The sequence below is a fragment of the Andrographis paniculata genome, unplaced genomic scaffold (genome assembly GCF_009805555.1).
Source record: "Andrographis paniculata isolate CXL003 unplaced genomic scaffold, ASM980555v1 Contig87END, whole genome shotgun sequence".
Lineage (NCBI taxonomy): Eukaryota > Viridiplantae > Streptophyta > Magnoliopsida > Lamiales > Acanthaceae > Andrographis > Andrographis paniculata.
In genome coordinates this window covers 3,017,175-3,030,099 of record NW_026137625.1, presented here as the reverse complement: position 1 = coordinate 3,030,099, position 12,925 = coordinate 3,017,175, and the positions used below count along the sequence as shown (strand labels likewise).

The 12,925-nt window shown below is 35.2% G+C and overlaps 3 protein-coding genes across 3 annotated transcripts; 2 read left to right on the top strand and 1 right to left on the bottom strand.

Moving 5' to 3' along the window:
• Positions 1–2,836: 2,836 nt before the first annotated feature.
• On the top strand, positions 2,837–5,418 carry LOC127242531 (U-box domain-containing protein 15). Its single transcript, XM_051262088.1, has 4 exons — positions 2,837–3,310; positions 3,413–3,529; positions 3,682–4,107; positions 4,187–5,418. The coding sequence occupies exons 1-4, from the start codon at positions 2,996–2,998 to the stop codon at positions 5,312–5,314; spliced, it is 1,986 nt and encodes a 661-aa protein (XP_051118045.1). The 5' UTR covers positions 2,837–2,995; the 3' UTR covers positions 5,315–5,418.
• Positions 5,419–6,078: 660 nt separating this feature from the next.
• On the top strand, positions 6,079–8,948 carry LOC127242655 (uncharacterized). Its single transcript, XM_051262287.1, has 4 exons — positions 6,079–6,212; positions 7,016–7,768; positions 7,861–7,944; positions 8,511–8,948. Exons 2-4 carry the CDS (start codon positions 7,072–7,074, stop codon positions 8,612–8,614), a joined length of 885 nt encoding a protein of 294 aa, XP_051118244.1. The 5' UTR covers positions 6,079–6,212; positions 7,016–7,071; the 3' UTR covers positions 8,615–8,948.
• A 33-nt stretch (positions 8,949–8,981) lies between these two features.
• LOC127242654 (probable serine/threonine-protein kinase PIX13) lies at positions 8,982–12,911 on the bottom strand. The gene is made up of 6 exons (XM_051262286.1): positions 12,526–12,911; positions 12,102–12,391; positions 10,531–10,666; positions 9,927–10,063; positions 9,702–9,825; positions 8,982–9,620 (listed from the first exon to the last, which is right to left on the bottom strand). The coding sequence occupies exons 1-6, from the start codon at positions 12,611–12,613 to the stop codon at positions 9,196–9,198; spliced, it is 1,200 nt and encodes a 399-aa protein (XP_051118243.1). The 5' UTR covers positions 12,614–12,911; the 3' UTR covers positions 8,982–9,195.
• Between the last annotated feature and the right edge of the window lie 14 nt (positions 12,912–12,925).

Sequence of the window (12,925 nt, the reverse complement as noted above, 5' to 3'; positions counted from 1 at the left end):
CTATTTTCACACAACCATTTTTTACTGGACATGAATAATTCTTACTTTATAAGGGTGTATAGTATAAAATATCTTTTATATTCAATGATAATATATATTGTATGAATTATCTTTTCAGCAATATTTAAATATTTACAAAATATATTTTGAAACAAATGCAATAAAATCTAATAGTATTATAGATCTCAAACCGTAACTATTCAAAATAAAAAATAAAAGAAAAAAGAAAAAAGGAAAGAGATTATTCATCCAAAATTTTTCATCTAAAAATATCACATCAAACACCTATTTTTATTTTTTATATTATTTTAAAAATCAATTTTATATTTAAAACATCACATTAATGTCTATCTATATCACATTATACAACTATTTCAATTCAAAATTTTTACTATTCAAATATCAACTCAAAATCCAAATCTTCAAACGAATGCATTTGCTTCTTGTTCCAAACTCTTACTCTATAAATCCAATGTATATATATATATATATATATAATATAAAGTAATAAAGTTGTTTGATCAATAAATATATTTTGCTGGTCTTTATATTTCATGCATTTTTATATTTGAGGTGTTGTTAATACTACTTAGCTTTTTGTCGGAAAACAAACTTCTATATCTTCTTGGTTAATGTCTTCAGCAATTCCTTGAACACAACGGTCATCGGCGCAATGTAATGCAATAGCTTGTTGCAGCAATATTTGACGATATCCTCAGCGCGTACGCTAAACCATCCTTGAGTTCACGGTGTCTTGCCCCAGTGACCATCCGACCAACAACCTTGAAGACACTTGGATGGTTTAAAATCGCGAATTCCACTTGGATCGTGCTCGTGTTCTCCCTGCCGGAGATGATTATTATAATCCTCGCATGAGTAAATAACCATTATTAGAACAAATACATAACTCAAGTTTAGATAAATATTGACACGTTTGTTGGTTTGAATTCTTCTTAATCAGTCTTACTGGATACACTGGTGGTCTAGTTGATACGATATATTAAACTATTCTACCTTAAGTACATCTTAGTCAAATAACATTGACATGTTAACTATTTCAATCATATTTTGATTTATTTCGGTTATGAATCACATCTTTAGGTTTAGAAGTGTTTCGGTTGAAACAACTTTCGCTTCACACTTATACAAGTACGTAATCTATTTATTAAAATATTCAGCTTTATTTTTAAAGAGTATTAAAAGTCAATGACTCAATTTCACCACATTTACACTACTTAACATTTGTTGTTTTTTAGGAAATGACAATCGAATGTTTGTATCAGACTTTTATAACATAGTTTTTCTCTACTGAACCAAGATTTAGAATTTCCAAATAATTTGATTAAGTTACCATTGTGACCCTGTGGACTTTAAGTTCATCTCTTTTAGCAATTTATATATTTGATCTTGATGTAATCATTATAATAGCAAATCCAAAAGCATTTATATTGACCTTATGTAGTAAATAATTATTATCTCACTAGTAATTAAAATATCTCACAATGTTAAGTTTGCGGTGGATATATAAGATTTACTTTTGTTGGTTTTTTTTTTTTTTTCAATTTGGTTATCACATTATATTATTAGCAGAAGCACTAGCTTCCAATAGATATATATTTTTTTATGTAGAGACATTTGTCATATTCATTAATTTTGAAATTATTTGATAATATTACATTATCAAATTTAAAATACTATTGTAAAAATACTTGTTTTAGTTCATAAATGAATTTTATTAGTTCAAATACATTTTTTTTCTTTGTTAACAAGTTATTTTTATTGTTCCATATAAATTTATTTTTCTAATTTATCATTTAAAGAAATCAATTTTCATATCTATTAGGGTGTGTTTGTTTGGGAGATTGGATTTTATTTCCACTATTCATCTCATTTTTCCCCCAAAAATATCAAATCAAACACTTATTTTTTATTTTCTATATTATACTAAAAATAAATTTACATTCAAAATATCACATCAACACCTATTTATATCACATCATACAACTATTCAAATTCAAATTTTACTATTCAAATCTCAACTCAAAATCCAAACCCCAAGCAAACGCACCCTAACTTTTTTTAGTATATTTACTTGTTTTTTAGGGTAAATATAAAAAGAATAAATATATTTGTAATTTTAGGGGTTTAGAAATTGAGATTCTAAAATTTATTCGCAGCGCATTTAGATCAAATACCGTTAAATAAGGACCGCTGAGAGGTTAGACGCAAAGTTTATAAAACCACAAGAGAGTTTAACGTAATTTTAGAAGCATAAGAATTTGGTGCAATTTTATAAAATCACGGATGAATTATGTGCAATTTAAAAAAAAAAAAATTCAAATGAATATTGTCCTAATCAACAAAAATTATATAATTAATATAATTATATATATAAATTCTACACTAATCAACATCACAACAACATGGGTGCTGATTTACCCAACTCCATCATTGACAATGAGTCGAACTTTATACTTACAAGTAGTCGTTATATCTATTTTTCAAAATTCATTTATACCTTAGAAATTATTATTATTATTTTTTTAGATATAAATTAATTTTTTTTATAGCCAAATTATAAATTTAATCTTATTTATTATGGACTATAGAATATTATAATAATAATAAGATCTAACTGTTGACATTTAATAATTACCGTAATCAAAACGCTTTTAACTATCATACAAATAACTAATAGTATATTACAAATTTAGCTGCCAAACGCAATTCCATTTTCCTTCGAATTTAGGAAAGTGGCCAGCAAATAAAATAAATAAAATCAAATATTTTCCATAAATTGGATGCCCGCGAAAACATATAAAATGAAAATTGTTCATATCCCCAACGATCATCCATTCAATTCCGAAAAATCTGCCTTCAACACCAAAAATAACTGAGAGGGAAAATTCGACTCGACGATGGCATTTGGTAGGCGTTGGCGTCGATCAGATGATCCGTTTGGGGAATCAAGGGAGAAGAGCAGCGGAATCCAGCCATGGACCAAGGGTGGCACTCGAGTCCCTGCGCTCCGGTGGACGGCGGCGACGCTCTCGTCGACGATATCATCCAGATCGCCGAATCCGTAAATGTCATCGGAGAATACAGGCTGACTCAGAGGAAAGAGTGCCTCAATCTCGTGCGGAGATTGAGCTTCTTCCTTCCGTTTCTCGAGGAGATCAAACGCCGGTCGTCGACGGAGGCGGCGCCGATCCCCAAATCGGCGGTCGTTTGTCTGACGAAGCTTAAGAAGGCTTTCAAATGCGCGAAGAAATTCCTCAAGCTGTGCCAAAGCGGCAGCAAGATTTTCCTGGTAATTGGGGACCTAGGGTTTTTAATTTTAAATTTTCCCCCAATTTCAAATTCCTCTTCTCAAATAAACCAAATCAATTGTTCTTCTGCTCAAAATCCGTAGGCAATCGAAAGCGAGGCTATGATGGTGAGATCTCAGGGAGTATACGAGAAGATCTGCCAAGCTCTTGATGGAATGCCATACGAGGAGCTCGGAATATCCGAAGAAGAGCAAGAACAAGTAATTAATTGATTTCTACTTATCATCTCTTCCATACAATCAAACTGCAAACTGCTCTGCTTCGCATTGGTACAATAAATAAATTCATATCACAGTAGCTACAAATTTTTTTTTGATTCAAACAATTGAGGATTCGACGCCATGGATTTCAGGTTGAGCTGCTGCACAAGCAGCTGAGAAAAGCTAAAAGAAGAACAGACACACAAGACATTGAGCTGATAATGGATTTGATGGTTGTCCTGTCCACGAACAACGACAGAAACGCCGACATCGCCAGCATCGAAAGGCTGTCAAACAAGCTGCATTTGCACACTCCCGAAGAACTGCAACAAGAAACTCTAGCCATACAAAAACTCGTAAAGGAGCGAAAGGGCCGCAGCGCAGAGAGCACCGAGCAAATCATAAATCTTCTGAACAAGTTCAAGAGGGTAGCCGGTGTCCCGGAAGATGATCTATTCCACGTAACCACCGCATCCAAACCCCTAGCCAAAATCAACCCCGTTGTCATCCCGAAAGAATTCTTGTGCCCGATCACAATGGAGATCATGACAGATCCGGTTATAGTCGCCACAGGGCAGGTATTGGTGCCCCGATCTTTCGGATTTGTTTTGTGTTGTTTGTTGGTTGGTGTTTAGTTTATTTCTTGCAATGTCGCAGACGTATGAAAGGGATAATATAGAGAAATGGCTGGCTTCTGATCGTCGAACCTGTCCAAAAACCGGGAAAGTTTTGGAAAGGGATAGTATAGAGGAATGGCTGGCTTCTGATCGTCGAACCTGTCCGAAAACTGGGAAAGTTTTGGAACACGTATTGTTGACCCCAAACGTCGCTCTCAAGAACCTGATTGTGCAATGGTGTGAGAAGAACAACTATCATCCGTCGAAGAAGCGCGAAAATGTATCCGCCGCCGAGGCAGCACCGTGTAGCGCAGACGATATATCATCCTTAGTCGAGAAGCTATCGTCGAGCAATTCGGATGAGCTGCGCAAAGCAGTGACTACGATCCGTTTACTGTCGAAAGAGAGCCCCGAGAACCGAACTCTGATCGCAAATGTCGGCGGAATCCGGCCCCTCTTGCGGCTCCTATCCTATCGGGACTCGTCGATCCAGGAACAATCCGTGACGGCGATTCTGAACCTGTCGATCGACAAAACGAACAAACAGCTAATATCGAAGGAGGACGTTGCCCTCCCTGCCATCATCGAGATTCTACGGAAAGGAACTGTTGGAGCCAAGGAGAACTCGGCGGCAGCGCTCTTCAGCCTGTCGATGATCAACGAGAACAAGACGAGAATAGGAGAATTGAACGGGATCCCGCCGTTAGTCGATCTGCTCAAAACCGGGACGGCGAGAGGGAAGAAGGACGCGATGACGGCGCTCTTCAACCTCTGCCTGAGCCCTTCCAACAAAGACGGCGCGATCGAGGCTGGCATCGTCCCGCCGTTGCTCAGAGTGCTCGACGACCCGCATCTCGACATGATCAACGAGACGCTGTCGACGCTGCTGATCCTCGCGTCGAGTTCGAAGGGGAGGAGAGAGCTCGGGCAGCTCCCGTTTATCGGGAGGCTGGTGAAGTTCATCGGAGACGGGACGCCGAAGAACCGGGAGTGCGCGACGGCCGTGCTCCTGGAGCTCGGTTCGAACAACAGCAACCTGATTCTTGCAGCGCTGCAATACGGTGTGTATGAAGCTCTGGTAGAAGTTTGTAAGAATGGTACGGAAAGAGGGCAGAGGAAGGCCAACTCTTTGCTCAAACTCATGAGTAAAGCCGAGCAGATACCTTAGGGTGGCTTAAACTTAATTTGAATGTAACTTCGAAGGTATTTTAGTTGATAGGAGTGTGAACTTTTATAAATTATCTTGTTTCCATCAAATAACTAATATTTCAACAAAGGAATTTCATTTTTTAATAGCGAAATTGCTAACGCTATTCGAATTAAAATATTCGGCTGACCGAATTTTTGGTTAATCTAAAATATTTGCAAATAAATCGAATCGAGCCGAAATACCTGAAATTGTGAATTGTATCCGACGTGGAAATTTTGATTAATCGAAAATATTTGTCATATTTACAAATAATTCGAACAAAATCGAAATTAAAAAAAAATATATATTAAAATTTCAATTAAATAAAAAATATTTTTAAATATTTTGAACTGAACAAAATATAATTATTAATAAAATTTTAAGATATAATAATAATAAAAATACATTTGGTTCAGTTAACAGAGTCAAAGAAAATATAAAAAATTAAAATCAAATTAAACCAAACAAATTCCAAATATACAGATAATCTGAATTTGCTAGATTAATCGAAAATTTGATTTGACTAATGACGGTTAGAATAAATTTTTTTTGCGCACCCGCCACCCCTACAACCAACCCCTAAAAAAAACATTTTTATTTTATTTTACATTTTATTATGCATACAGTATTATTTTTTTAACAAAATGTTTAATTAAATTTCTATTTAAATAAAATAAACACCAAGGGTCCAATAATTACTTTCATATTTTATTTTATTTTATTTATTATATACAATAGAAACACGTGATATTACATACAAAGGCGACCTGAGCGCCCCCTCTTTTTTGAAAACCACTTAGCTTCTGGCGCCGTCGCTCTTCCTCCATCCTCAGGCGCCGCTCAGCTCCTTCTCGGATCTGCTGCGCCTCCTCGCAAGGTAGATTTCCCTTCCGCCATACCTACTAATCTACAATTCCTTTTTCGCTGGTTAGGTACTAATTATAATTTCACTCTTGGGGATTTTAATTTTCCCTTTCTTGTTTGGGGTTTCGTTTGAATTTGGCAATTCGGCGAGGGTTTTTTTGTTGAAGTTCCCCTTTTTCTTTCCAGGAATTGTTGTTCGTCTAATTTTCAATTGGTTTCTCGAGTAATTGTGCTTGTGGTTTCTCTGTTACGCTTTCGATTATGATTATGTGGTTTCGGTTCTTGATTGATTATCTCTTGCTTTTCGATTTTGTGTAGTGTTTACTTTTTGGATTTATAGTGTTGGTGATTTGTGAAGTTTCAATTAACAATTTGCTTTCAGCTTAAACTCCCTAGGTATAATTATTCCTCCTTTTGTCACTTGCAGTTTGTCAAATTAGTTTGGGTGTTCTTGCTGTGTGTTCTGAAGGAAACTTAACAAGTATTGTCCAGTATGTTTTTTTGGTGAAACATTAGCTTCTTTGATATGAAATAGGAATTTGAGAAGTTAGCTGATTTATATTGTTGAGAAAAGTTCAATAAACTCCAAAATATATCCCAGCTAGATAGATTTACCTCTGTTTCTTTTTTTCACTGATCCATAACTCAGGCAGAACCGTAGCACTTAAACTATCTGCCTTTCATATAGACATGACTGTGGCTTTGGAAGCTCTCAAAATGACAATATTTTTGTATTACTTTCTGTGAAAAGGATCTAAGTTTTGAAGCAATAGTATAGTCTGAGTTTTTGTTTTCACGTGTTTGATCATCACTCAGGTTGCCGTAATTTTTGGAACTCATTTGAAGTGTGTTTACTTCTCTTGACTTTCAAAATGATCAACACCGAACAAAATTGTAACGGAGTGGGCGTGGGAAGTGGAGGGGATGCAGCTCAGGCTCATGAAAAGCAGCTTTCTGGGGCTACAAAAAAGACTGCGCTTAGAGACGTGCAAAATGAAAATGTTGGATCAGTTAGTAAGCAGCAGCAAGAGAATACACTCTCTGGTGGAGGAAGATCTAATGGTGATACTATCAAAGTATGCGGCACTAAAAGGCTTACACCTGAGCGCCCTTCGATTTCCAAGGGATTTCCTTCCTTGGCTTATAATGTAGCGAATGAGAATGTCATGAATGCCCGTAGGAGATTTGACTTAGAACTTGGGATTGGAAGGCTTCAAAACAGTGTCGAGAAAAACTCAAAATTTTCAGAAACAAAGACCACGGCTCAATTGCATCACGGAATTACTCAAAAGATGAATTTGGTGAAGGATGCTAATATGCCGAATGTTCCTGTTGCTACATCAAACAACTCAACTGCAGCTAAGGCGTTTCCGCACGGCAGTTCAAATGTTTCTAGCCCTTTTGGTAAGCCCGCCAATAGTAAGCCTGTTGCTAAAGTGTCCCCAGAGCTTCCTCGCTCGGTTGATTCTAAGGTCACCAAGGATCAGCTCAGAACCGAGCGCTACATTTCCCTCCAGAACTTTCTGAAACAATGTGATGAAGCTGCGGACCGCAAAGAATTCATTCAGAGTGAGTTTCTCAATTCTGTAATTTTATAGAAGTTCGCATGCTCGTCACATCTTACTATTATTTACCCAATTGTTTCATTTTGATTGCATCAGTGCTTTTAAATTCATCTCCTGCTGAGCTTAGTAGGCGCGCTGTGGAGCTAGAGAAAAGAGCAATACAATTGACAATAGAGGAAGGTATGACATTTTAGACATTTTTACACGTTTATTATTAGCTTTTCTTATAACTGCAAGCTAGTTTTCTGCTATTTAGTCTTTACATAGTTTGAAGAATTTGTATTACATGTTACTGGAAGATGAAATGAGCATAAAGATTAGTTTTGACGATGGAATCTACAGCTTGGTATAGGAATATTATCCAAAATGCTTTTGGGAAATTTAACCAAGTACTGCCTCAATCGATTCGATTATGTACAGGCTTCAATTAGTTGTATTTATAGTGATTTGTTGGCTGAATAGATTCCAACTCTCCTATATCCTAAGGCAATTTAATCTATTTGCAAGTGAATAATGATTTTAAACTTTGTCGAATTCTAGCAGTTTTAGTTTCTGATCTGTGCTTTCGAGTTTCATTTTTCAAACTTCGTATTGTATCTAAAATGATGCTCTCCGCAAAATTATTCAGCTGATTTGTTGATGCTCTCTTGATTGCCATAACCCGAATAAGAGACAATACACGTTCCTGGCTAGTTCTTTCACGAATTTACTGTTCTAAACATCGTACGTACTTCTGCTTAATGCAGGCAACGAGATCCAACGAATGAAGGCTATGAATATTTTGGCTAAATCATCTCCAGCAAAAAATTTGTCTCTATCAACACAGGTATTACAACAGAGCAAGCAATAACTCTGATCCAACTTGAGGTTAGTAATTTTCTGTCTGTCACCATGAACTGTAAGGACTCTATCCATACTTTCGATCTTCAATGTGCGGCTACTTAGATCTCTCGTAAACACTTTTCTTCGCAAGCTGTGTGAAATTTGAGATCATTATTTGACCTGTAGTCTTCTGAAAATCTAAAATCAAACTCGTGTTGTCGTAGAAAATAAGTATTTAGAACAATGTAGCTGGTCGATATCCGTAGAGTATTCCACTTTTAATGTGTTGTCGCGATAGAGATGCCTTTGGATGATCTGTATGAGGTAGTAGTTAATATGTGAACATTTCTAAATCTTGATTCTCTCTACTGTGTTAGAAAATAGGCCTTCGATGTAATGTTTTTAGTCGAAGATAGATCTTGAATACGTGCAAAAATGAGTTTAAAAATACAAACGTGCCCTAAAATTTTTGGCTTTTTAGTAAAATGAACACGATGAAAAACAACATAGATACACACACAAAAAAAAAATGCAATCAATCAAATTATCGATTCTAAAACCCTTGTATTTTACACAAGTCACGGGCTCCGGGGCCCGATTCCAAGCCCATTAGTAACTCCGGAGCTTGTTTGCTTTATTCTGTTGTCGATTCCCGCCTTGGCCCATATCGCCACGGTGGGGTGTCCGGTTGTCGTGCTCGGATTTGGATTTTATTTCCTTGGGCTTTGTTTTATTTTCCCTTATCCTTTCTAACTTTTCCAAAACTTCGTCCATACCGGGCCGGGACTTTGGGTCCGCCTCGAGACATTGTAGTACGAGGTCTCCTACGGCGTACGCGGCCTTTGAGGGGTATTGGCCCATAAGACGGGGGTCGATTATTTTTTTCAACTTCTTGCCTTCGAGGGACGGCATAACCCAATTGATTAAATTCGTTTGTCCATTGGGCCGGTTGAGATCAAGAACGCGCAAGCCTGTTAGAATTTCTAATAAGACCACTCCAAAGCCATATACGTCGCTCTTCACGTACAAATGACCTATAAAATAAATATTGTTTGGATAAAAAAAAAAAACGTAAAATTATTTGATATGAACCAAAATATCGACAAGAAGAGTACCTGTAGCCATGTACTCCGGAGCCGCGTAGCCGTAAGTCCCAACGGGCTTAGTTGTTACATGCGAATTGCCGTTGATTGGGCCTAGCTTAGCAAGCCCAAAATCCGAAAGCTTCGCATTGAAGTCCTTAACAAAAATAAATCGTAACTAAAAGTGAATATCATTGTTACGGAAAAAAAAGAAGCCATCGAATCGACAAAATAATGCAAAGAATATAGTTTAAGTACCGCATCGAGTAAAATATTGGATGCCTTAAAATCGCGGTAAATGACTTGTTTCTCGGTGTTGTGCAAGAAATCAAGGCCTCTTGCAGCTCCTATGGCTATCTTCATCCTTGTATCCCATGGCAATGCTTCACCTCCCTCTACATCAACCAAATTATTATTATCGGGAAAACTTGTAAATTTTTTATTATATTGTTCAATTTTCTTTTTTCGTATCATTTTAATAATTTTGTCAAACTCTAGTTATATACTTCATTCTTTATCAGTATTTAGCTCTCCAATGATGAAAATTTGCACGCGACACTCATATGACACTTATATGTTAGCCTAGATAATTTCTAGGCATATTTCGAAAGTATTTTGAATTTTTAAAGAGTCATAAAAATATATTGACTTTTGATAATTTTTGTATAGAAAAATTAAGTGAATATTAAATATCATATGTGATATATTTTAAGGAAAAATTGTGATGAATCGTATTACATTTGAGTAAAAAAAAAAAATCGTAGAACGACCTAAAATATCATGATAAATAAAATATAAAACTATTTTCAGACATAATTCATATCGTATCGTATTGTATGGCAATCGTAGTTGAGAGACTTACTTCTAAAGAGGTGGCCTTCTAAGCTTCCTCTTTGCATGTATTCATAGACAAGAAGAAATTGCCTTTCATCCCAACAATAACCCAATAATTTCACCAAATTGGGATGGCTGAATTTCCCCAAGAATTTTACCTCGGCCTGCATTATTATAAATATTATTCAATAATTAATACTTATTAATTATGCATGGGACAATGGAATGTGGAAATATGAATGAAATGGAAATCATTGACTTTTTCAATTTTGACTTAGCTCTTGGATTCACATTAATCCTTGACTGAGTAATCATCAAGTTAATTAATGTTTGTTAGGTGCAGAGAGAGAGAAGAGGAGAGGAGACTTTTACAAAGTCAATCAGTCAGTCAGTCAATCCAATCAATAAATTACGTGAGATAAAGGCTGTCTAATAATTGATTAATAATAATAGTCATATTATTATTAATTTATACAATTAATTATTACTCCTTCCGTCCCACGTAATTTGTCCCTATTTTTTATTTTTATCCGTACCACGTAACTTGTCCTTTCTATTTTTAGAAATATAATCATACACTCGCATTTTAAATTTTATAATTTTTTTAATTTTAATTAAACTATTTACTTATCTTAATCTTAATATATAATTATTTTTACCAATATATTTTTTAATTATTTATTAATTATATTTTATCTAAATTATCGTATCTACAGTAATAGTCCTATGTTTTTTGGAACAAAGGGAGTATTACAAGTTTAAAGCTAGTTTGACTCTAAACAGTTTGTTCCTTTAGTATTTATTTAAGTAGCACGATTTTACTCAAATATTATTATATATATCCCTATATTAACATTATATATATATATATATTTGTAGAAAGTCAGTAATTCAATACATTAATTTTAATATTATCAACATAATTTTTTATTTTTAATACAAAAACCTCAGTTCAGTATGTAAGTAGATCATTAACATTATTAAGGATAGGCTTTGAAGTAAGGGTTTGTCCGATTTGTATATTTTTATCATATAAGTACGGTTTCTAGTAATAATATGTATACAATTTTTATAAATATTATATTAAAATATTTTTAAAATAAATTTTTATTTAAAAACTTAAACTAAAATGCAAACCAAATAAACAAGACTGTCTCTTCTATTATAGTAGTAGGTTTCAGTATTAAAAATATTAAAATTTGATTAATAATTATGTAATGTAAATAAATATTTAATACAATATCTTATGAAAAAATAATAAAATTTTGATAAGATACCATTTTTAATAAAAAAAAATATACTAATACTAATAGAAGAATATTTGTAAAAAAATTATACAAATATAAAAATATTTTTAATATTAAATATATTTTAGTGTGTGATGTTCTTTTGACAAAAAATAAAAAATAAAATAATACAAAATATTACACTAATAAATAATATATGTTGATTTAAAACCAAACCTCAAAATATTTTCAAAGTAGTGGTAAAAACTAACTAAAATTAGAAATTACGTAAGTAAATTTCGTACGATAATCAGAAGAGACTTTTCAAACAATTTTGGCAAATAAAATTGAAAATTGGCACTAGTTGAATTACCTGCCATTCTTTGAGGCCCTGTTCGCTGTCAGGGTTGGATCTCTTGACGGCGACCGGCATTCCGACGGCGACCTTCGACGGCGCGTAGGTGTTGGGGTCGACGAAGCCTTTGAACACTCTCCCGAATCCTCCTTCTCCGAGCACCGAGTCCGGCCGGAAATTCCGAGTCGCGCTTCTCAGCTCCGCCAGCGTGAACATCTTCAGGTGAATCGAGCTGCTTTTTATCTCCCCGCTCGCCGGCACCATCTCGGACGCCGATTTCTCCCTCTTCCTCTTTATCTCGTGATCCACTGCAAAATTAATTAATTAATCCAATTCAAATTAAAGGAAGAACTCTTACTGTATCAGTATGTATGTGTAGAGGATTGATTTAGGGGTTATGAATTAGGGTTAGGTTAAAGTAATTAGATAGATAGATAGATACCTGGAGCTTGAGGGGGGCTGGGGAATCTGGTGGTGGTGATATGGTTGTTCACAGGCTTAGGCCAGCAGTTGCAGATGCAATTCCCCATTATAGATTATTAGTATTTGATTTTGATTTTGCGGATGACGACGACCACGAAGACTCTGCAAAGTCGAATTGGACTTGGAATCTGAATCTGAATTAGAAGTGAGGTTTATAGTGAGTGATGATGGGATTTGATTGATTGTTGAGAAATGAGAGATTTGGGGTTTCTAAGAAGGAGAGCAGAAGCAACAGAGGAAAGTGGTGGTGGGGTAGGGTAAAAGGCGCTGGGGTGGCCTTCGTCACCAAGAAATGGCCTTCTCTGCTCCCCCTACACTTTTTAAGTTTTCATGCTCTGTTTCTGCGTTGTGCTGTGTGT

Excerpts from the sequence above, each read along its gene's own strand:
- LOC127242531 (XM_051262088.1), top strand. The coding sequence starts at position 2,996 with ATGGACCAAGGGTGGCACTCGAGTCCCTGCGCTCCGGTGGACGGCGGC. Across the intron at positions 3,311-3,412 it reads GCGGCAGCAAGATTTTCCTG|GCAATCGAAAGCGAGGCTAT; the intron begins GTAATTGGGGAC and ends CAAAATCCGTAG. Across the intron at positions 3,530-3,681 it reads CCGAAGAAGAGCAAGAACAA|GTTGAGCTGCTGCACAAGCA; the intron begins GTAATTAATTGA and ends CATGGATTTCAG.
- LOC127242654 (XM_051262286.1), bottom strand. The coding sequence starts at position 12,613 with ATGGGGAATTGCATCTGCAACTGCTGGCCTAAGCCTGTGAACAACCAT. Across the intron at positions 12,392-12,525 it reads CAGCCCCCCTCAAGCTCCAG|TGGATCACGAGATAAAGAGG; the intron begins GTATCTATCTAT and ends TTAATTTTGCAG. Across the intron at positions 9,826-9,926 it reads CCAATATTTTACTCGATGCG|GACTTCAATGCGAAGCTTTC; the intron begins GTACTTAAACTA and ends ATTTTTGTTAAG.
- LOC127242655 (XM_051262287.1), top strand. The coding sequence starts at position 7,072 with ATGATCAACACCGAACAAAATTGTAACGGAGTGGGCGTGGGAAGTGGA. Across the intron at positions 7,769-7,860 it reads CCGCAAAGAATTCATTCAGA|TGCTTTTAAATTCATCTCCT; the intron begins GTGAGTTTCTCA and ends TGATTGCATCAG. Across the intron at positions 7,945-8,510 it reads ACAATTGACAATAGAGGAAG|GCAACGAGATCCAACGAATG; the intron begins GTATGACATTTT and ends TGCTTAATGCAG.